Source organism: Osmerus mordax, chromosome 14 (genome assembly GCF_038355195.1).
Source record: "Osmerus mordax isolate fOsmMor3 chromosome 14, fOsmMor3.pri, whole genome shotgun sequence".
Taxonomy (NCBI): Eukaryota; Metazoa; Chordata; class Actinopteri; order Osmeriformes; family Osmeridae; genus Osmerus; species Osmerus mordax.
Window position 1 is genome coordinate 6,760,625 of NC_090063.1, and position 23,635 is coordinate 6,784,259.

At 49.0% G+C, this 23,635-nt stretch overlaps 1 protein-coding gene across 2 annotated transcripts; it reads right to left on the bottom strand.

Moving 5' to 3' along the window:
* Window positions 1-619: 619 nt before the first annotated feature.
* rai14 (retinoic acid induced 14) lies at window positions 620-21,912 on the bottom strand. Of its 2 annotated transcripts, XM_067250915.1 has the most exons (19): window positions 21,694-21,912; window positions 20,974-21,051; window positions 11,536-11,666; window positions 11,121-11,209; window positions 10,826-10,890; window positions 10,646-10,703; window positions 9,863-9,933; window positions 8,186-8,292; window positions 7,914-8,098; window positions 7,104-7,129; window positions 6,596-6,676; window positions 6,167-6,256; window positions 5,883-6,029; window positions 5,264-5,365; window positions 4,183-5,012; window positions 2,584-3,289; window positions 2,133-2,288; window positions 1,860-1,925; window positions 620-1,733 (listed from the first exon to the last, which is right to left on the bottom strand). In XM_067250915.1, exons 2-19 carry the CDS (start codon window positions 21,007-21,009, stop codon window positions 1,647-1,649), a joined length of 3,033 nt encoding a protein of 1,010 aa, XP_067107016.1. In that variant the 5' UTR covers window positions 21,010-21,051; window positions 21,694-21,912; the 3' UTR covers window positions 620-1,646. The 2 variants fall into 2 exon arrangements, with proteins under 2 accessions (XP_067107016.1, XP_067107017.1); XM_067250916.1 differs by lacking the exon at window positions 6,596-6,676.
* Between the last annotated feature and the right edge of the window lie 1,723 nt (window positions 21,913-23,635).

Genomic DNA, 23,635 nt, shown 5'->3' on the forward strand with positions numbered 1-23,635 from the left:
GAAATCCAAGCCTGGCTATTCTTCATTGCTTGGCTGGCCCTCTCTGTCATTCTAATGGACTGTTATTGATTGGAGCCCTTGGGCCTTGGCCGGGATTTAAGTACAGAGTAATCATCAAGCCTTCGGCGCAGGACACACGTGCATACTCACAGATGCGCGCACACACACACACACACACACACACACACACCCACACACACCAGACTGAGGTAGAGGAGAAGGTTTAGGCTGAGAGGCAAGGGCTTCACAATTTATTAAAGTGGACATCAAAGTAATCGGCGAACGAAGACATACACAACCATTTTAGTTTCCATTGCAAAACCAGACAGATTCATCATCCCCTCCCTTTTCCCCTCACTCCTCCCTTCCTCTCTCTCTCTCTCTCTCTCTCTCTCTCTCTCCTCACCCTCCCTCCTCCTCCGTCCCCCCCTCTCGCTCCTCTGTGTCTAACCTCAACCAGTCAAAAAGGCCGGCTTTAGTTCCCCCAGGTTTGGTGAGGTTCAGGTGGAGCCCGTCACTCGGACGGTTCAACATTCTAATGCTACGTTCTGTCCCCCTAAAAAGGAAAAGTAAGCTAGTGGACCTCCTCCATAACCCCCCCCCCCCCCACCCCCCCACCCGCTCTGTAACATCGACGCTGACATTTCTGGAGGATTTCCGAGGAAACCCTGCAGAACTAGTGCGGTGCCACAGCTGTCCGACATCATCAGGGGGACCCGAGGATGGACAGGGTAAGGTCCTAAGTGTTCCACAATCAGACTAGGTCTATCAAAGCTCCAACACAAGGCAAGCACATGGAGGAGCCCTGGGTTAGGATGGCAGACTCGCTCAGTTCAGTCAAAAACTATGGGTGAAAAGAGACCAATACAGCTCTCAAATACAAACACTAGCAAAAGTACATAATGACATTCACAAAAACAAAATCCTGTGGCGCGTGGGGGGGCACGACAGTGCAGAAAATAGAGCTACGAAACCTCTTCATGTTTCACCTCTGAAATAGTACGGTATCTTGGGAGAAAACATGGATCATACGCTTGAATAAAATAATTTTTTATAAATGTTTGTGCTTATAGGAAAATATAGGATAGATTGGTGTAAAAACTGCATGCATTTCATCTTCCTCCCCCGGTGTGCCGAGGTGGCTGGTCGCACAGCGGGGGGTTCGTCTGGTTGGATGACGCACATCGACAGCAACAAGAACAACATTGTCACTCTGTCTGGGACACCTGTTCCACCCCGTCTGGTAGGAAACGCCCCACCTTCTCCCAGGTTTTGTGATTGGCTGAGAGTCTCATCGACGGTTGCTGCACATGGTGCCATTGGTATTATCACTTCAGAAGGTGGTGTTGAGACACTGCCTTTGTACTCAATGGTTGAGATAGTGTCAGGATACTAGTGATTGGTTAAGAAAATGGTGGGAAACAGTTTCAGTAGAAAAAGGACATAATAATTCGCAAAAATGCTGATATGTTATTAGATTGTGTGAGACTGTTGATTGGTAAAGATGCAGGACGTCCCCTGCTCTATGATTGGCTGACAGCTTGGCAGTAGGGTTGATGATTGGTTGGCTGCTCTGTTTGGCATCCAGTCTTAGCAGCTGCCCTTGGATGAAGGGCAGGATGATGGGATGACTGAGGATGAGGATTTCAGCAGCTGCCCTTGGTCTGTGCTGGCATCTTGCACATCATCAGGATCTGCTTTAGAGCCTTTTGGACATCCTCATCCATCTGACCCTGAGGAACACAGACACATCAGTAGATGAATTGAGGAGTGGAGGAATGGATGATAGATTGATGAGTATATTGACGGGTGGAGGATGGATAGATGAGGGATGGATGAAAGCTTGATGGAGGACGTACCTGGACTGCATATAAGAGGTGCATTCTGTAGACTGACACTATCTCATGGTGCTGCTTCTTGGACTCCTACACATACAGCAACAGGTTAGTCAACTCACAATCACTGCCAGGTAAAACAGCAGTTAGCTCCTAGTCGCACTGACGGCTAGCTGCTAGCCTATTCATGATGATAATAGTAGCCCCCACCGCTAGCTGATAGCATGTTCATGAGGATAACAGTAGTAATTCAAAACTAGCTGTTAACATGTTTATGATGATCATAACAGCACTCACAGCTAGCTGGTACTGGAGCTGTTTAACCTGCTGCTGCACCGTCTCCAGCTGTTGGTTCTGCTGTCTCTTGGGGGAGGAGCTAGAGCTGTAGGACAGCTGTGATAGGCTGTTTAAGGCGTCCTTCAGCTTCCCCACCTCTCTTGACAGGTCATCAATCTGGGAAACAGAAAATCGTTTTCAATTTATGATTGATTTATCCATATTTTTGATTAAATGACTGATTGGACACGTAATACAGCAGAGCCAGATGTCCACCCACATTAAATGTATTCATTTAGCAGACGCTTTTATCCAAAGCGACTTCCAAAAGTGCAGAGATCGTATATCATAACAACGAGATAGCCCCAAAAACATTGCGGGCAGCCAAAACATGAAGCATACATTGTGAAAAACCAAATAAGTGCAAATGGGAAGAACCATAAGAGCATGCAGTTAAACCAGTTACACCCACCCTCTTGTTCTTCTCTCTCTCTGAGCTGACATGGTTCTCAACCAGGTTCTTCAGCTGAGACACACCATCCTGGGCCTCCGCCAGCCTGGAGCTCAGAACCTGCACCTCCTTCTCCCTAGCCAGGAGCAGCTCCCGCTGCACCTCCTTCTCCTCCCTTGCCTCCCGTGCCTCCTGCCACGCGGCGGCTGCCTCCAGGGCCATCTCATCCTGCTTGCGCAGGGCCCCCTGGAGGAGCTGCGTCAGACGGCCCACCTCGCCCTCCAGGCCCTGCCTCATCTGCTGGTGTTCCAACCGAGACACCGTGTCGTCAGGGGTGACGTCCTTCTCCACGGTGAGGCGGTTCTGCAACGCGTCTACCTGCAAGGCCCTCTGGGACAGCTGCTGCCTCAGCGAGTCCGACTGGGCCTCTAGCTCTTTGATGGCGTTGCCTAGCGATGCCACCACCTGGGTGTGGTCTGCCAGTGACACAGTGCTTTGTGCTTGTAATTCGGCTTCCTGTCTGAGGATTGTGATCTCTTGCTGGGCAGCAGTGCTCTTCTTCTCTGCCTCGGCCAGGGAGGCCAGCAGTTCTTCCACCCTGCTCCTCAGCGCCTCCTGCAGGTCCTCCTGGTCACAGGGGGGCACTCTCTCAGCCTCAGCCCCGGCCTGGCTGGCTCGGACCTCCTCCAGCTGGCTGCGTGTGGAGCTCAGCTCACTCTTGGTCTCACTGGGAAGCAGAGAGGGACACAAAGTTGACATGGCTGAGCATCAAGGTGGCTCCCCATAACTCGTGAGGAGACTCACCAGGGTTAAGTCTACCTGTAGGGCTGGGGTTAAGGGTTAGGCCTACCTGTAGGGCTGGGGTTAAGGGTTAGGTCTACCTGTAGGGCTGGGGTTGAGGGTTAGGTTTACCTGTAGGGCTGGGGTTAAGGGTTAGGTCTACCTGTAGGGCTGGGGTTAAGGGTTAGGTCTACCTGTAGGGCTGGGGTTAAGGGTTAGGTCTACCTGTAGGGCTGGGGTTGAGGTTTAAGTCTACCTGTAGGGCTGGGGTTAAGGGTTAGGTCTACCTGTAGGGCTGGGGTTGAGGGTTAGGCCTGTAGGGCTGGGGTTGAGGGTTAGGTCTACCTGTAGGGCTGGGGTTAAGGGTTAGGTCTACCTGTAGGGCTGGGGTTAAGGGTTAGGTCTACCTGTAGGGCTGGGGTTGAGGATTAGGTCTACCTGTAGGGCTGGGGTTGAGGGTTAGGTCTACCTGTAGGACTGGGGTTGAGGGTTAGGCCTGTAGGGCTGGGGTTGAGGGTTAGGCCTGTAGGGCTGGGGTTGAGGGTTAGGTCTACCTGTAGGACTGGGGTTGAGGGTTAGGCCTGTAGGGCTGGGGTTGAGGGTTAGGTCTACCTGTAGGGCTGGGGTTGAGGGGTAAGTCTACCTGTAGGGCTGGGGTTGAGGGTTAGGTCTACCTGTAGGACTGGGGTTGAGGGTTAGGCCTGTAGGGCTGGGGTTGAGGGTTAGGCCTGTAGGGCTGGGGTTGAGGGTTAGGCCTGTAGGGCTGGGGTTGAGGGTTAGGCCTGTAGGGCTGGGGTTGAGGGTTAGGCCTGTAGGGCTGGGGTTGAGGGTTAGGTCTACCTGTATGAGTGTGAGAGCTCCAGCAGACGAAGCTGCAGGCCAGATATCACATTGTTCAGCTCAGTCTTCATCTGCTCAAAGTCCCTGGCTGCCGCTTCCACAGGAACGGTCCCCCTCAGCGCTTCCTGTAACATTCGGATCTCCTCTTGCGCCTCCCTGTACTGCTCGCTAGGCCCCGCCTCCAACGCTTCCTTCAGCCCCGCCTCCAACTCTCTAATTTGCCCCTTCGCCCGCTCTCTCGCAGCAGCTGATTGGTCCAGCTGAGCCTTCATTTTTGTCACTTCTTGTTCCAGGCACACCTTCTGCCTCTTGATCTCTTCGTGCCTCTCATCTCCATCTCCTCCACCAAGCTGTGCCCTCAGCTCCTCCAGCTCCTCCCGGGTCTGGTGGTATCTCTCCTGGGTCTCCGTCAGCTTCGCCTGCAGCTCCGCCAGGCTCCCCAGCACCTCTTCCTCTCGGCCCCTCCCCCTCTCCTCCTCCTCCTCTTCCTCCTCCTGCCTTCCCCTCCCCCTCTCCTCTTCCTCCGCCCCGGGCTGCAGCATGGCCTGGAGGGAGCGGTTCTCCTGGCGGCTCTCCAGCAGCTTGGTCTGGACACTCTGCAACGTCTGCCTCAGCAGCCGGATCTCCTCCTCCTGGCCCCCTCTCTCTCCCTCCACCTCCTCCTCCTCCGCTCCCCCTCTCCTTCCGGCCTTCCTGTCTTCCCGGGGGGGTGTGGCCTGTGTGGCGAGGGGCGGGTCGAAGCCCTCGTGGGTGGAGTGGAAGGAGGAGTTGGAGGCCATGCTGCTGGGCCGTGACGCCTCCTGCTCCTCGCCAACCTGGGGCGAGCGCTTCTGCAGTCAGGGGAGAGGAGGGAGTGCGGGAGGGAGGGAGTGCGGGAGGGAGGGAGTGCGGGAGGGAGGGAGTGCGGGAGGGAGGGAGTGCGGGAGGAGTGCAGGAGGGAGTGCAGGAGGGAGTGGATCATTGGAAGGTGGAGGAGGAGAGAGAGGACACATGGAGAAAAAGAGAGATAGACACGTTTAGCTCTGGAGAGTGACGGGAGGACGGCCTGTCGACCCCTATTATGGTCTGGTCGTCATGGTACCTTGATGATCTGTGCCAGCTGCTGGTTCTCCAGGGACAAAGCAGTGACCCGGGCCTGCAGGTTCTGGACCAGCGCTGAGGCTGCTGATCCACTGACCTCCACCTTCACACACACACACACACACACAAACACACAGGTTAGAATCACATTAAGTAAAGCCCAGCAATATCAGAGGAGGGTCTAGTGGAAGGAGCTACAGGGACGCGTCTCAAGGTGTCCTCATCCACTCTGCATGTTCACACTCGCCCTTGGGAAAGCCCTGCATAGCACTGAGTTGAGTGTTTCTGAGACACACACACACACACAAACACCCTTCAGAGCTGCCAGGTGCACACGGCTGCAGAGAATGGTTTTCAAGACTCTAACCAACTGTTTACGGACATGTCAGAGCATGCCGAGAACTACAGAAGCAACTAGCACCTCTCTGTTACATCACAAAGACAACATCCCAAAAGAGAGGGGGGGGGGGGGGGGACTCGGTAGAAAAACAAAAGAAGTCTTGGAACTGGGTTTAATATTCTAACGTCTAGGTTATGCTGTGCTCACCTGGGTCCTGGTGTGTGTGTGGCGGGGGGGGGGGGGGGGGGGGGGTTATTCAGCCCTATCCAGCAATGCTCACCTGGGTGTGGGTCTCTTCAGGTGCCCCAGCCTGGTCCAGGATCTGCTTGAGGTCCTCAATGGTCTCCAGCAGCATGCTCTTCTCCTCCTGAAGTCTCGCCACATCTCCTCTCAGGGCCATGCCCACACCTCTCAGCTCCTCCTCCTCCTGGGGGAGCAGGAGGGAGGTTAGGGGAGGGGAGAATACGGGAAAAACAAGAGAGAAAAACAAGTATGGTAGACAGACAGACAGGTGTTTAATACAGGTGCTGGGTGTCTGGTCAGACAGACAGGTGAGCTGCCTACCTGGTAGTTGAATCTCTTGGAGGCATTACTCTTGGAGGACACTGGCGTTTGGGAGGGGGTCAGGTACGGGGGGGAGGCCAGGCCAGGGGTCTGACACACATACAGACACAACAGGTTAGTGAACAGTGTCCAATACTGGGCCATAGAGAGGCCATCACACAACAGGCAGACAGACAGACAGGCACACTGACAGACAGACATGCAGAGACACACTCAGATTCACAAACAGGTCAGTGCTACAGCAAAAGTCATACAGGCCAGCAAGCAGACAGACTGACAAATTCACCCAAAGAGACAGAAAATGAAAATACCAATAGAGGCAAACACAGATAGACAGTTGTGCAGAAAGAGAGACACGTGAGCAGAGACAGACAGGTGGGAAGGCAGACAGGTGAATAGACAGGTGAGCAGACAGACAGGTGCGTTTACCTGCAGAGGACTAATAGGAGGTGGAGGTGCTTTTCGTTTTTTGGGTGTGCTTCCGTCATCACTTAGCCTAGCTTGACCATGCTGAGGAGTGGGGGGGGGGGGCAGGTGGGGGAAGGGCAGGTGGGGGAGCAGCAGGGGACAGAAGAAGATGGATGGGCAGATCAGAAGCTTTAGTCAGGTTAGTCAGAGAGGTTTGTCCTCTGGAAGGTCAGCGATGGCGTTTCAGAAGACTAGAGCACAGCAGACATCAATATCCCATCCAAGCAGAAACAAAAAGCCTTTAGAAGGTGATTTTATTGAGTCGTTACAGTTGAGGTGGTATTACTCAATCAAAACTACAGTTAAGGTGGAATTACTATATAAATACAATATTGTATTCGATTATAGTAAATCAACTTAAGCAGTCAAGGTAACATTTGACACAGATATTGGTGGCTGCAGACCTGGATGTGTGTGTGTGTGTGTGTGGGTGGGGGGGGGGGGGATTATGGGTGGGCAGGTCTCTTACCTGGGGGGTCAGAGGTGACTTATTATCTGTAATGAAGAGGAGAAGAAAGGAGGAGAGAAAAAAAGGAGAAAAGACAACCATTAGAATGACAAGATTTCACGACTAAACTTAACGGTAGGGCCAAACTCTAGAGGGCGGTCTTGAACTGAGCTGGGATCAGAAAGAACATCATCCACCTCTAGGGTGCAGTGTTCAGCTAATTCAGCTCTCCAACACCCTCAGATGGAACATGTAGAGAGGGTGGCAGAGGAGGGGGAGACAGGTTGTCTCATCAAGGCCATTTCTAAACGCACTCTCTGGCTCTTCATCCCACTCTCTCTCTCTCTCTATCTCACCTACTTATCTCCTTCAGAAAATGCCAGTGTGTGCTAAAATTAGACTGTTCTCTAGTTGCCATACCATCTCGCTGTCCAATCTCACTCCAACTCGATAAAAGCTTGTCTCGTTTTGTGTGGTTCAGTGTAAAGACCCGTTCACACGGAGAACGAGAACGAGAACTGGAACCAAAAAGATATCGTTTTAAGAATTGCTTAATATTGAGAAGAATAGGTCCACACCACAACGAGAACTATATAGCGGAACAAAATCTTTGGGATCACTTAAAAAAAAAAAAAAAAAAAGAATCCAGCTGATGAATTCTAAAACATTGACAACCAATCAGAATCCATCCGAATTTAAAGCACTCGCATATTTAAAATGGCAGATGACTTTGCGGAGAAGATAATCAAATAGTGACAAGCAAATATAGTTACGGTGATAGTTTTCGTTATCGTCCTTGGTGTGAGCAGGCCTTTAGTGTGTGTTTCTCACCTGGTTCGGAGTGTGTGTGCAGGGCAGCAGTGAGCAGAGATTTAACATGGCTGCTCCCAGACAGCTTGGCGTAGTGCATGACATCATGACCCAGTGAGTCCACAGCACGCAGGTCCGCCCCTCTCTGGACCAGAACCTCTACGGCCGAACCACTGCTGGACTCACTAGCCAGCATCACTGCAGTCCTGGGGGGGGACACGCACAGCATGATCGTCAACATCATCCATTACCACCGTCGAGTGTTTGTGCACGCCAGTGTGATGAGTCCCCACCTGCCGTTGTGGTCACATGTGTTGATGTCGGCCCCCCAGTCCAGCAGGACGCTGCACACGTCAGCATGAGCGTGTCTGGCTGACAACAGCAAGGGACTGAGACCCTCCTGCACGCACACACACACACACACACGTTAAGACAGCAAATTCAGAGACCAATAACGAGCACTCAAGAGGGGGAGGGGGAGAGGGAGACGAGGGAAGGGAGAGAGATAGAGAAACAGAGAGGGAGAGAGAGAGATGGGTGGAGGTAGAGAGAGTGGGGGGAGAGAGAGTGGGCGAGAAAGACAAGAGGAAGGAACTTTGAAACCTTGTGAAAACTGCAAAGAAAATAAACCGAGCTGATAATGGAGTTGCAGCGTCTTCACCAGTTAGAAGTAGCTTATGTTCTAGCTGCAATACTTTGTGCTGCGTTCTCTGTGTTAGTACAGAAGCATCATGTAATCTGCATCATTTGTGACTTTCTGGTAACTCGCAATTTTGCCTGTTGGGCCTATAACATTGGCAGAAAAGAGTCTCTCCTGAAGCGGTTCGACTTTTGAAAACCAGAGAAAAATCAAAATGGAAGATATCGTCTTAATGCTATGGGATGCGGGATCCAAAGGTTTTGCAGTCCTGCAGTAAAGCAGGAAGCCTGGTCCCCCTACTCACACCTCTGGGTACAGGAAGTGACACGCTGTTATAATAGAACCCTCCATGTCCTAAAAAGGCATGGCTGTATCACCACAGTGACATATTCAACCCCAGGCCCGTGGGACATTCCAGCCGTTACCACGAGCTTCACACACACCCACCCAGCTTCAGACCATAATAACCCAGCAGTCGACATGGTGACGTGATGATGGACAGGTGAGAGCAGGCTAGACTGAGTACAGCCTCTGTGTGGTAAGAGCTCTGGCAAAGGGTGTGAGATGGCTGTTCCTGGTGAAACAGCCGTGGTTACCAGTACTGTCGACCACAGAGGGTCTGGACCAATGAGTAACACGCTGTGGAGAACACACAGATGCACACACCCGAACATACAGATCTGCTACATGGTTTGGAAGGGCCTCTGTACATGTTTTGCCAGCCTGGGCTCCACTGTGTTCCACCAGACAAACACCCACACGGTTGCCGAGGAGACTTTCTGTTTTGGGTGGTTCGTGTTGTGTGTCATTTCCCAGTGGTTTCCTAGCCTCACAGTTTGAAGAATTCAAACTAGCAGACGAGGACAGGGGAGATGAAGAAGGAATAGAGAAGAGCAGAATAGAGAAGAGGGCTGGGGTGGGGGATGAGGAGACAGACAGACAGACAGACAGACAGACAGACAGACAGTTGTTCAAACACAGCCAGTAACCAACCACACTGCGAAACTCCTCCCAGACATTCATGTATATTTATATAGCCCTTGGCTGCACTTAATTCCACTGGTTAAAACAAAGGCATCACATTCACAAGCACGTAAATGTGCTACTGTGTGTGTGTGTGTGTGTGTGTGTGTGTGTGCGTGTGTTTGCGTGTGTGTAAAGCAGAAATACCACAGGTATGGATTGACGTCCTAAAAGCCTCCATTCCCACAACACAACACGCATATCGACTCCAACGCGAGCACACAGACAGGCCCGCAGAGAGACACACACATTCTCACACATGGAAAGGTAGCGCTCGGGCACATTCCATCAGTAATGTATCACATACAGCATCTTGTAGACTGACAGGGCTCTTGTGTTCACACAACAGCAGGGCGACGGGAGCACTCCCACTGGCAGCTGAGGGCAAAGGAGAAGGTCAGTGATTCTGTTCCTACAGGACACACACACACTCACACTGCAGTGTTTCCTCTTTGTTGAATTGTCATGGCAGCCCGCCACGGCTACGTTTCTGCCGCCACGGTGTCAGAAATCAGGCTGTGCAAGATTTTAGGCCGTCTATCAGCAGTGATTGTTAGAGTGCATGTCGGAGAATTGCACGGACACGCGCTTCACACCGCAGTTGAGATTGCGTGTGTGCGTCCTTGAGAACTGTAAGTCGTATAACTTATGTTGTCAGTTCATTTAAGCCTGTTATTGTATTAGTCTATAGTTCTTGCTAATTTAAATTAAGTTAACTGGTGATTTTTGTTGTTTGTATTCTTCCCCTGCTAGCTAAATTGCACATGTCTGTTGATTCGATAGCGATTGTTGCCTTTGCTCACATTTGTATTTTAAGTGCATTATTATGCTGAAGTAGTTTTAATTAATAAATAGTGGGTTTATTGTTATCATTTGCTACAGAATGCTTAGCATATCAAGATCAAAGGAAGCAGACAGCCTACTCGAAAGCATGTACACTACCTTAATCGATAGGCTACTGACCATTTACAATACGTTGTTACGTCAATTCTTAATTGGCAGCATTTATGTCATTTAGAACATATAAAAAAATTCCTAGAGGAAACACTGCACTGTGGAACAACACTCAGGGTCCTCTTACTGCTCTTACCTGCGTGATGGAGGGCAGTTCTTCCTGAGGCGTCCACAGTATCGACGGCACATTTACTCTGCAACACACATGCAGACACTTCATTAGCCCACAGGGAGACCTCACCAGGGTGCCTGTGTGTCAGTCAATTAAGGTCCACGCACACACACACACACACACACACACACACACTCTCTCTACCTGGACCAGCTTCTTGGCACACTCCTGATGATTGTGTTTGGCAGCTAGGTGTAGAGCACTCAGACCTGCAGCAGAAACCTGGTTACATATAGCCCTGCTAGGACTACACACAAGACCACAGATGCAGTATGGGTAATGTGAATCTTAACCTACTAGCCTAAATGTTACCAGTGTCAAACCTGTGAAAGAAGCACCACAGATGATAATGCTTCACCTAAACACCAAGACAAGTCAGCCGTGGACTAGGCTACTGGTGGTGCATTGTGGGTGATGTAGTTGCAGGGGTGGTTCAGACCTGAGGCATCTGTGACGGACAGGTCTGCTCCATGGGCCAGGAGGACAGACAGACACTCAATCTGGCCCCGTGTCACAGCAACATGGAGGCTGGAGACGACAACCACAACATCAACAACATTGTGTGTGCATAGATATATGCATGTGTGTATGTAACTGCATGCGTGTGTGTGTGTGTGTGTGGTGTGGGGGCGCATGTAAGGACCAGTGAGTCTATGTAGGTCAGTGGTGTCGTGTTTCAGCAGTCAAAGAGGTCAAACATTAACAAATGTCCAGAGAGAGAGAGAGAAAGAGCGAGCGATAGAGAGAGGACTTCAACTGGCCTTGCACTCATGTTAACAGACATGGTGCTGGGTAACCCACTAGTGTTTCTGTGGAAGACCGAGGAGGCGTCCAATCCCATTGTCAATACTCACGCAGACTTCCCCTCACTGTCCAGCTTGACAGCGCTAGCCCCCTTCTTGGCCAGCAAGGCGGCGACTTTGTCCACCTCCCCGTGTTCCACTGCAGCCAGCAAACGCTCGTCATTCTTATTCCACTCATGGGCCTGGGAGGGGGGAGGGCAAACAGGGGGAGGAGGGGGGAGAGGACGGGATGGAGAGAATCAGATGAGCCCGAGAGATGGGGATGGGGGAGGAGATGGGTAGAGGAGAGATAAAGGCAGGGAAAAGAGAGGGGGGGGGTGGGATGAAGGGAACAAAGAGCCCAAGGAGAGAGAAAAGGAGAGAAAATCTAAGGAATTTAAAGTTGTATTTATTTCAGGGCTTTCCAGTTATGACAGGGGCTTCTTACTGGTAATATGCTCCATCCATCTGCCAGTGTTGCAAGGGCGTCCTGTACTCCTACACACATCTCCACCTTAAGTGGTTTCCATGGGAGACGGGAGCCATGTGCCTGATGTTCCAAGCAGCGGGTTTCACACAGTAACGCACATTGTCATCCTCCATACAAAAGAGGTGTGGAATCTGATCCACTCAGGAACACAGCCCTCCGTCGTCATGGGCCATGGTCACGGTAATGACTTGTGGCATGGAGGTTTAACTACAGACAATCTCTCGCCCAGCCTTAGGCTAGAACAGCCTAGTCCCTCATGTGGACAAAGCGATTCATATTTCAGAGAGAATACTTCCTCGTCCCGAGGGAGCGATTATGGTCCATTTCTTGACCTCGTTATAAACCCCCACCAATAAAGGCTTGTCTGCAGATAGTGATGTATGACTGAGACACACACTGGAGACTCAAGCATGCTGGTGCTCCTGTACTGTATGCTCCTGCTGCAGCAGCCCAAGTGCCTCCCTGCCTACAGCATTATAACACTGTGGAGTGTGGACGTGCACCTGGTGACCTCCAGTACACACACACACAAGCTCTCACACACACACACACACACACACAGGCCAGAGAAAGTAGATGAGTAAGGTGTGAGAGGTTGATGCGTGACTATGTTTGGCAGGCAGGGTAATAAGACTCTGCAGAGTGGTGGTTTGGAGCCTGGAATAGCCAGACCACTGATACCAGCACCGCAACACACAGAGAGGTTAGCGCAAAGTTAGAAATATCAAGTGACTTTGTTACACAGTCAGAAAGAGAGAGGGATTGAGCAGGAGAGAGGTCCGAGAGGGGTCCGAGAGAGGAAGAGAGTTTAAAGAGAAAAAGAAAAGTTAGAGAGAGATGGAAAGAAGAGAGAAAGAGAGAGAGAGAGAGAGAGAGAGAGAGAGAGAGGTTAGAGAGACAGAGAGAGAGGTTAGAGAGACAGAGAGAGAGGTTAGAGAGACGGCGAACTTGAAAGAGAAAGAGTTGGTGAGAGACAGATTAGTGAGGCAGGCTTGGGACGACGGGTGCATGTGTTGACAGGGAGAGTGTTGAGTAAACAGGGATTAGAGATTAGCAGACACAGAGCCCGAAGAACTGCAGCCTCATATGTTAGCGGCCCATAATGCAAGAGCTAGCTAACCCATCTAACGTACACAACACTGTCAAAGTAGCTCGCCCCGCTAGCGCAAAGACAACAGTAGCACTGGGAGGTAGGCTAACCCCATAGGAGGCACTATACAGGCATGTCCAATACCACAGCAGAGCGTGGCTGACAGGCAGGACGTTAAGAGTTGTATTACTGGACAGGTTTAAATGGAGCGGAATGCTATGTTGCTCTAGTTTCTAAGAGACTGTGGAGAAGGACGGCATGGGACTCGACCCGACAGCTCCGGTCATCGTGTGATGGAGCGCGAGCTTGATGGAGACAGCTGAGCTGATGAGATATTAGCTTCCTGACAAACAGGAAGAAATCGGTGTTATCTAGTAGGCTGTGCGCCCTAATGAGTGTGAGTGTAGAGACAGACGGGGAACAAACACACTCCACCCTGCTGACTACATAAACACAAAAGACTTATCTGAAACTAGCCTTCCTCCAGGGAAAAGGAAGGAGAGAGGGAGAGAGGAGAGGGAAAGAGAGATAGCTGGGGAAGGGGCTGGTTAGCGCAGAGAGAGTGAGAGAGAGTGAAAGACATGGGGGGGGGGGGTCTACAGTTTACATGTTATGATGTTATTTTGGAAGAGTTTTCACAAAACCAGTATCAATTCAAATATTCTCCTGTGATATGGCTCAGGATTGAGTCATGATGAAACTATGGTGTAACAGCTATCAACAGTCTAATGGGATGTTATCTTTCCAAATCTCGAATCTCAGCTCCTTTCAACTTCCATTTTAAAAAGCAACTAAATCAGCAAAAGGCTTGGAGAAGAGGGACTGTAAAGAAAACAGATATGAATCACCGGGACTCATGTGTTGCCAGACTTGTGTCTGTGCGTTTCCTGTCTGACCTCGCATTTCCAACCAAGAAACAAGCACACACACACACACACAGAGAGCTCCTCTTCCTTAACCAACACAATGTCGACGGCGTCTGCTTTGTTTAAATCCCTTTCACTGGGAAGCAGATCCACGATGATGCAGTATGCATGCGTGTTGCTGTTGCGAGAGTCTTGTAGACAGAGAGACAGACAAACAGACAAACAGGGATCCATGCAGAAAGAAAGGAAGGCAGACACACAGACAAGGAGGCATGAGTGATGGAGAGGGCTGCGGTGAGGCAGGCAGGGAGGCAGAGATAAAGGGAGGCAGACACACACAGACAGACAGACAGACACACATAGGGGGGGAAATTCATGACAGTGCATTCATCATCTCACTTTTGGTGGGATGAGAAACTGAGTGAAGTGGTCAAGACAAGCAGAGAAAGTGGAGCCCCATTGCTCAGCATGACGCTACACACTGCAGGCTATTTCCCGAGGACAACAACACACTGCAGACCTAATTGCTTTGGTTCAATAAATAGATTCATTCTTTACAAGGTTGTGACAATGGGAAAGTTGGATGGGCTAGTGTGTGTGTGTGTGTGTGTGTGTGTGTGTGTGTGTGTGTGTGTACACATGTTGCAATACATACACACTGCTCACACTAGTACACAAACACATTCATACCTTTCACTGGTCTCTTATCTATTCAGTAAAATTGATATGCAGGATTAAATAAAAAAGAACACACTCTGCCCAGCAACAGCTGAATGCGCTTAGGTCTTCTCCAGTTGACTCTTGTTTACACAGACTCTTAGGACACATCCCATAATAAGGAGTTGCAGGGTTCCAGTCACACCATATGGTTTATATCAGAGATCCAGACTGGTATGCTACGACACAACACAACACAGCACCAGAACAACACAACAGCACCCGAAAACACTCCCTGCCCAGCAGGAGCCATCAGACTGCGGTCTCTGAGTCTCTCTGTGTCCCTGGTTCTTTCCGCATCTAAACCACAACGGTACTTAAGAAAGATACTTAACGGTACTTAAGAAAGATGTGTTGGATCAGATGTTAGTGTATTTCCTCCAGGAACACATTGATACTTATTGAGGGACTCGCTGCACTTGTTGGTTAGTTGGAACTGATTTAACTGCTTGTACTCGCTGTGAATTATATTATTGTCGCTTGCTTTCCTCCAGGTACACTCGAGCACTTTAGAGGATCATGTTGTTTAATTGAAATTTGTTTAACTACATGTTCTTCTGGTTCCACCCGTTGGCACTTATTTGCTTTTCAAAATGCATGCTTCATGTTTTGGCTACCCACAATGTTTTTGGGGCTATCTCATTGTTTATGATCAGTGACAGTGACCTATGCCCTTTTTGTAAAGCTCTCTCATGTAAGTCGCTTTGGATAAAAGCGTCTGCTAAATGACTAAATGTAAATTTAATGTAAACCGGAGAGCTATCCAGTCTAGACATTTCATATGACCAGGGTTTGGAGCAAGAGGGGCGTAAGTGACATTTGGCAAAAATGAGTTTTATATATATCATTTTAAAAAGGTCTTGATGAGCTCTATCAACATGGTAAAACAATGCGGTTTATCATTTTTACTGTTGTAATAAAGACTGAAGACATAAACGCATCGGTGAAAACCTTCAACTGAGTTCATCTAGCACATAAACTATAACTTCTCGCTGCACATTATCCACAACTCTAACAGTGTGTCTGTGTTTCCTATCATGAGGAATTATTCCTGTAACAATGTGAGTTTCAGAAGGACAGCGGGCGGACCTGTAATTCACTGACAGAATATTCAGTTGAATTAGGGTCTCGCATCGCTACGGTCAGCTAACTTCACTTACATATTAGCTAACGAGCCACATTTACATGTTAGCTAACAAGTTATATTTACATGTCGAGCTTTAATGAGTCAGAAGTCCTTGGAGCAGTGTCTGGTGTGCTGATGGGAGCAGACAGGTCCAGACACAGGGGCAGCGTACAGCGGGAGGTCTGATGCCTTCATTAGAAATGACTTACGTTTTACACTTCCTCTTACACCAATAGCATTTCCTGGTCTATAAATACACAACAGTGCAGCGGACCCCAAAAGGGGAGGAGTCTGTCGAGGAACGCCAGCAAGGAAAACACATATTCCTCTCCCTCTCACACACACACACACACATATACGCATGGAGAACTACAGAACATAAGTCCTGGGAGGAGAGGAAGAGAGTTGGAGCTGTAGGTTGACCTTGGTACTGGACCTCCTGCTCTGCTTCCTGGACAGGCCTGCCGTGTAACTGAGCCTGGTTGAACTGGACAGACCGACAGCACCCTGCAACCAGGCAGCTGCCAAACAGCCAGCTGGTCTTCATCTGCTTCTTATTACACCAGGCCATCCAACTAGGGAGTCAGGTGGCTGAGCGGTTAGGGAAGCGGGCTTGTAATCAGAAGGTTGCCAGTTCGATTCCTGGCCGTGCCAGATGACGTTGTGTCCTTGGGCAAGGCACTTCACCCTACTTGCCTCGGGGAGAATGTCTCTGTACTTACTGTAAGTCGCTCTGGATAAGAGCGTCTGCTAAATGTAAATGTAAACTAACCTGTACCAGAACACACCAGCTCAGGCCAGGCCATTCAAAACCAGACCAGACATGGCCAGAAAAGACCAGATTAAATCAGGCCAGGCCTAGTAGGGGGTGGAGGTGGTGGAGGTAAGATGCCATCACTGCACATGAACATGCAGTAACTTCTCAGACAGCACTCATCACAATCTCCTCCAGTGAAATCCTCTTAAACCGAGTAGTGATTACAGTAATATAAATGTCAAGATACGGTAACATGCAGTCTCAGCCTGGTGATCACAGAGATACAGTAACACATTAACATAGAACTCAGGCCAGTGATTTGAGACACAGATGGCTTTAGTAACTATCTGCCTGGGTTGGATTGGGAGGTCCCCCCATGAACAACCCCCAATATTAATCTCTGCCTGATGTTGCTGGTTTACGGCCCCCACCCCCCTCCCGACACACAGACACTCCACCGCACCCTGCCCCCAACAATCAATCTGTAACAGGGCAGACAGCCAGCAAGTTGAAGGAAAGGGATGGAGAGAGACAGAGAGGGAAAGAGAGAGAGGGGAGAAAGAGAGAGAGATGCCAGGAAGATATCAGAAAGAGAGATGGTAGAGAGAGAGACAGTGTTATGTGTGTGGGGGGGGGGGGGGATCTCTGTAAGCCATTAAGACAGCTGTGTGTTTGGGAAGAGATGGGTGGATAATCCAGCACACACATGAATCAGACGCGCAGTCTGCAGTCTGGGGGGTTGTGGTGCGTGTGTGATGGAACATGCCCCGTGTAATCCGTCTGATCTCAGCTGGGTAGCAGGGCATGTATAGAATTATAGAACAATAGACACACAGGCACTAGAAGCAGAGTAGACAGAAGACAGGGACTACATTATTGGTGAGTGCAGGGCAGACAATGTAAGCAGGTTTCTGATTGGTGAGTGCAGGGCAGACAATGTAAGCAGGTTTCTGATTGGTGAGTGCAGGGCAGACAATGTGAGTAGGTTTTTGATTGATGAGTCCCGGGCAGACAGAAAACAGATTTCTTATTCGTGAGCGCGGGACCGACAACATAAGCTGGGTTCCGATTGGTGAATGCAAGGCAGACAACATAGGATGGTTTCTGATTGGTGTTTGCAAGGCAGCCAGTGTAAGCTGTTTTCTGGGAATGTGCTTGGCTAGTGGCCACAGACACACTAGGGAGACTGTAGCACCAACTCTCTATCCTCGCTCTCTCTCTTCTCCTGTGGTCCACACCATTTCTCACTCTTCTCGCACCACACACACACAGACTCTCACACACACACAGAATAACTCTCCTTGTGTAAAGGAACAAACTGGCACAGTTGCAGCAGTTACCTGCTGTTGATCCCCTGCAACAATAACAACATTGATCATCCTGCTCTGAACCCTGCTGGCATCTCCCTTTTCACATTCTTTATGGGATATCTCAACCAAATCTACATCTAAAATCTCTGGAGATCCCTCATTGAATTGCTCCTCCCAATGTTTCTTCCATTTTTCTCCCTGACCTTTCCTGGTTGGTGTTTTCTTGTCTTCCTTGAGGGTTTATGACGTTTTTTTTATGATACGATTTCAAGACTGGTCTAAACCCACCATGCCTGCATCTGACCCTGTCAATACAGCCACAGCAAGACATGAGCCGATTCTATCTGACAGCCATAAATGAGCCCGTTCTATCTGACAGCCATAAATGAGCCGGTTCTATCTGACAGCCATAAATGAGCCGGTTCTATCTGACCCTGTCAATACAGCCACAGCAAGACATGAGCCGGTCTATCTGAGTCCTGCCAGCAGGTCAAGTCCCTATTTGTGCCTCCTGCAGCAGGCCAATGAGACCAGAAATAACAGGGTTGTAATGGGTTCTAATCCCATCTGAGCATACACATTAGAGGCCAGCCTGGTGGCCTCTAAAGTGTTTAGCACAACCTCACAGGTTCCAGAACAATAGCCTATAGGCCACTGTGTCTGAGCTGAAGAGTATTTGCATTTGTACACACAAACACACACACACACACACACACACACACACACACAAGGTCTAGAGGCATGTTCGAACACTCTTCATGGAGCCAGTGCTTGCTTATTGGCTGACTGGCTTGCTGGCTGGGTGGCTGCACTATGCTGGCTGTCAGGCTAGTTTCCTGGTGAAGTACTGAGGGGATTAATGTCTGGGCTGCCAAACACCATGACACAGAGTGAAGGTGGGAGGTATAGGGAACAGGGATGGTGAGAGGGCTGTAGGAGAGTGAGTATGGCCCAGTGGACATATCAAGGGCTCCAGACTGCGACCAAATGGTCGCATTTTGCGACCAGTTTTTTGAAAATCAAAAATCAAATTTGATATCAGCGAGTCCTCAATATTAGTATTGTGGCAAGTCTTAATCTGCAAGACAAGTGGGTTCCCCTTCGTTCTTTTGGTGAGCAGTTTCACAAGCCCTTCTTACCCGGCGTCATGGAGCTGAGCAGCTAAATACTTATTAGCACTAGCGTTGCTACTGTATCCCTGCCTGTGTTTGCGCTGTTGCGCTGTTATACTCAGCAAGTATTGTGTCGTGGTGTCGGAGGACTGATCGAAAAGTGCGTCATACATTTAGCTAAGACTTGCAGTATGTAATGTCACATTAAATAATGCATTTAAACTCAAACTTATGTGGTGCGTCGCTGTATATCAGTTGTAAAAATGTCTGTAAAAAAACGGACCCATCTGCAACCGACGCAAGCACACCACACAATTTCCCCATATATTGTACCAGGGGCGATTCTAGGATCAGACCTTTAGGGGTGCTTAGACCCCAATGAGAATGTGACATGAATACAGTGCCTTGCAAAAGTGCTAAACCCCTTTGCTAATATAAATCCCTAATTTCACTGGATAACAATTCATACATTTATGTATTATTATGCAAAATATTGAATGAATGAAAAAAATAAGGATGTCCCTTTCTTCATGAACTATCAGCATCAAATGATAATAAACAATATATATATATTTTTTTATTATTATTATTTTTAGGGGTACTGAGATGAAATCCTCATCCTCTGGTGTGTGCTTGAGAAACCTGCGGTGGATCCTGCTCTTTGTGGGAGTCAGATAGCTGAGTGGTTAGGGAATCGGGCTGTTCCTCAGAAGGTTGCTGGTTCGATTCCTAGCCATGCAAAATTATGTTGTGTCCTTGGGCAAGGCACTTCACCCTACTTGCCTCGGGGGGAATGTCCCTGTACTTACTGTAAGTCGCTCTGGATAACAGCGTCTGCTAAATGTAAATGTCAGACTGCTAACATCACAGTCCTCCTGGCTCACACAGCCCAACCACCCTTACAGTACAAGAGCTGCTGGGCCAACGTCTGACTTCATCAAACTATTTATACTGGCATTCCAAGTCTCTCCTCGCCTTAAAGAATGAGACCCTGGCGAAGGGGGTGAATTCCAACCCCATGACCACTGACACACAGACTTAAAATAGATTCAGGAGGATATTTTCTCTCAGCGGATCTTGATTATTTTATAAAAAGCCCTGTGTAGTATGAGGTTGAAAGCATGCACCCCCCCCCCCCCCCCCCCAAACACACATTGTAGACTGGGGAGCTGATTGACAGATTCTATGGAACATGCCCACCATGGTCAATATCTGAAATGACACACAACGAGTGTGTGTGTGTGTGTGTGTGTATATGAGTCAGCTTTCGAAAGAAAAGGATAGCGTCTCTAGGCAACCCTCACTTTAAGAACTCCCACATACTATGTTGCCTCTGTCAGTATTTCAGTAATAAGCTACCGTTATATTATAGCTGTACTATGCACAAGAAACTCCTCTAACACTACTACTGCTGTCATGACATTCTTCATTATCATCATTACACTATTGCTCATCATTACATTCTACATAATCATCATTACACTCCCAATACATTCTTCTTCTTACTCATTATGACATTCTTCATCATCCACATTCATTCTTCCTCATCCTCCTTTCACTTTGACCTTTTATCATTATGATCCAACTCTTCCTCCTCCTCACCCACAACAGCAGCTGTATGATTGTGGCCACAGTCACCACTGCGAGCGCGTCATTTCCTGTGGTAGGGCTAACCGACTTGCAGGCGTGTCACTTCCTGTGGTAAGTCTGCCTGCCTGACCTGACTTCCAACATGAACAGTCCCTCCCATCCAGTATGATTCCCAGACAGCCCAACTCCTGTCTGTATGACTCAACAAAAGCAAATCACAGATCCCATACTGGAGAATGACAGTCTGTTTGTCAGTAGGCTCTGCTTTCAGCATGAAAGGAATAAATGAACCAATCAATGAATGAGCGTCACCTGTACAAAGTAGCCCTCCAACATCACCACAACAAACATCCCACCACAATCAAATGCAACCCCCAAACTCTCAAATTAAACCATCTCCCTGATACACACACGTACACAAACTAACAACAAACTCAGTAAAAGTTCCTTACATCACTCTTTCTGAACTTGGCTTTGAGGCTCTTCATGGTTGGCCTGGTCCATGCAGTCTCCCAGAGGTCGAGGAGAGCCTGGGGAACAGACCAGAAGAGACAGCACTACATTAGTAAACCTTGAATGGAGACTTACCCAGACCACAATAGAGCAAGCTAGTGATGGCCAAGAGGGACCTGGGTTATTAATCGAGAGCATAATTATTCATATGTATAGGTTAGGTCGGGCTGGATAGATATGTTTGTTGTACTTCATATCATTTTATTTCCATTGCGCTACAAAAATGCTCGTAAAAGAAACCTGCTAAGGCCAACACAATCGAAAAGCAGTTCTTGGATTGCTACTTCTCCGTGACGGGACTGTTACCGCCGAAACGAGTAGCCTACTCCTGCACACTTTTACTAACGCTGACATTGTCATTAATAAAGAAACATGAACTCTGGTCGGAACTACAGACGAGTTGTTAGAAAATTCCAGCCATGGACGCCAAAGAAAGACATCAGTTATCTGTGGGTGAGTGTGTGCTACGTGATTACTGCCGTTTAACAATGCACGGTTGTCGCAGCGGTCGGCTGCTTTCAAATCACTCCGTTCTTGTCATTGCTGGGATCCTGGGAGTAAAATAGCTGGAATATTGATACAGCTCACTGTAACAATAACGCCTATCAACCAAAATCGCCGACATGAAGTTTGTGAATACAAAGGCATTGTACACTTACCCCTTACAAAGTTGGACTCAAAGAGAAATATGCTGAGCTTGATTGATACCAAACCGTGTTGGCGGAATTAACCGCCGTTACTGAAAGCTTAAGTGCAAGTACCAATGAATAGAAACGGAGTAATTGCGGATAAACTCCAGTATCTCGATGTATGTTAGTGGCCTGGCCCGGCCTGAATACATTAAAAGTTGGGCTATTCAAGTGCCTGTCGCTCGCTCGGGAACTCGGGAGCTCGCTCCCGGATTGTTTCCCTTGTTGAAAGAATGACGTCATTCCTCCACTGCTCCCGTGATCGCTCTCTCTCCGTTCATGTTGTGTGTACTCTAAAGGGACATTTCGCTCAAATCACATAATTAATTGATGTTACATGAATACATCGAAGCTTGGCTGTATCTCAGACATCCCAAGTCTCCCGGAAGGTCCGGGAGTCTCCCGCATTTCAATAGCGTCTCCCTGACGCCCGCAAATGCTACACAATCTCACGAAAATCGGGGATTTTGTATTTCGAGTCAGCGAGAGACTGTCCAATTGTCACTTCTGCTAGAGATAGGTGCATATTGCGCGTCTTGATTGCTTGGGGGGGGGGGGGGAAGTGATTCTCTGCAGGTTGGGATGTCTGGTATCTGGTTCCCATATGCGCCCCAGTTTCAGGCCCCAAGTTTCAGGCCTGTGACGACTTTCGCGTTATGTCTAAGTCTGACACAATACAGCACGATCAAAGTAATTGCCAAACATATCCAGATCCTAACACGTGGTACAGTTCTCCATCTCACTAAGGAACATTTATGAGAAGTACGTTTATTATCATTTAATGAGGCAGTATGTGTCTGCAGCTGTGTTGTTACTTCATGACACCTTTTGGCAAAGTCACCCTCTCTGCAAGCTCGGACCTGTGTGTTGCTGTGGAGCTGGGGTGGTGGCTAAGGCTGTGGCTGGGGCTGGAGGTTGTGACTAAGGCTGGGGCTGGAGGTTGTGACTAAGGCTGGGGCTGGGGCTGGAGGTTGTGACTAAGGCTGGGGCTGGGGTGGTGGCTAAGGCTGGGGCTGGGGCTGGGGTGGTGGCTAAGGCTGGGGCTGAGAGTTAGATGCCAAATGCTGTAGCTGAGGTTAAGACTAAAGCTCGAGGCTGAGGCTGGAACACATAGCTGTGAAATTGGAAACATTGGCCGTGTGAAATTCAGATGAATCATGGTGGTAACAGCCTGGTCATACAGAGTCCTCTGACATGTCTGTCTGTCAGAGGAGACTCCAGAACACCTCTAATAACAGGGTATTTTCACCAGATACACATTGTGAAGAGGGTGTATACTGATGGACGGTAAGCCTTGCATTAGCAGCATACCGGTAACACCTCAGGTGAAATTTTCAATTCAAGATGTTCAAACAACTCATTTAGGACGAGATGTTTCTCAACATCAGCATGGATGGATGTTTTAAGAAATATCCCACATATGTACTCTTGGTGTTAGATAAGGGCTCTTTGATGGACGATTATTGCATAAACAGGAGGCTAGCATAGTCTTATGCTAGTAGGTAGCCTTATGGTCTAGGGTGAAAAAGGCTTGTGTGCCATTATGCAACCTTGTGGTCCAGGGTGAAGTAGGCGAGTATGCTTGTATGTAACCTTGTGGTCCAGGGTGAAGTAGGCGAGTATGCTTGTATGTAACCTTGTGGTCCAGGGTGAAGTAGGCGAGTATGCTGGTATGTAACTTCGTGGTCCAGGGTGAAGTAGGCGAGTATGCTTGTATGTAACCTTGTGGTCCAGGGTGGAGTAGGCGAGTATGCTTGTATGTAACCTTGTGGTCCAGGGTGGAGTAGGCGAGTATGCTTGTATGCATACTCAGGTTTCATGATGGGGCAGGCTAGTGTGCTAGGATGCAACCTCCTAGTGCAGGGTGGATGCCCCAGGAGAGAGCTGTGAATCGGATACAAGCTGCAGTGGG

What these genes read in the sequence shown, in the direction of transcription:
- rai14 (XM_067250915.1), bottom strand. Translation starts at nt 21,009, where the DNA reads ATGAAGAGCCTCAAAGCCAAGTTCAGAAAGAGTGAT. An exon ending in GTCCGTCACAGATGCCTCAG is followed by an intron (nt 10,891 to 11,120) that starts GTCTGAACCACC and finishes TTTCTGCTGCAG; the next exon opens with GTCTGAGTGCTCTACACCTA. An exon ending in AGAGAGAGAAGAACAAGAGG is followed by an intron (nt 2,289 to 2,583) that starts GTGGGTGTAACT and finishes TCTGTTTCCCAG; the next exon opens with ATTGATGACCTGTCAAGAGA.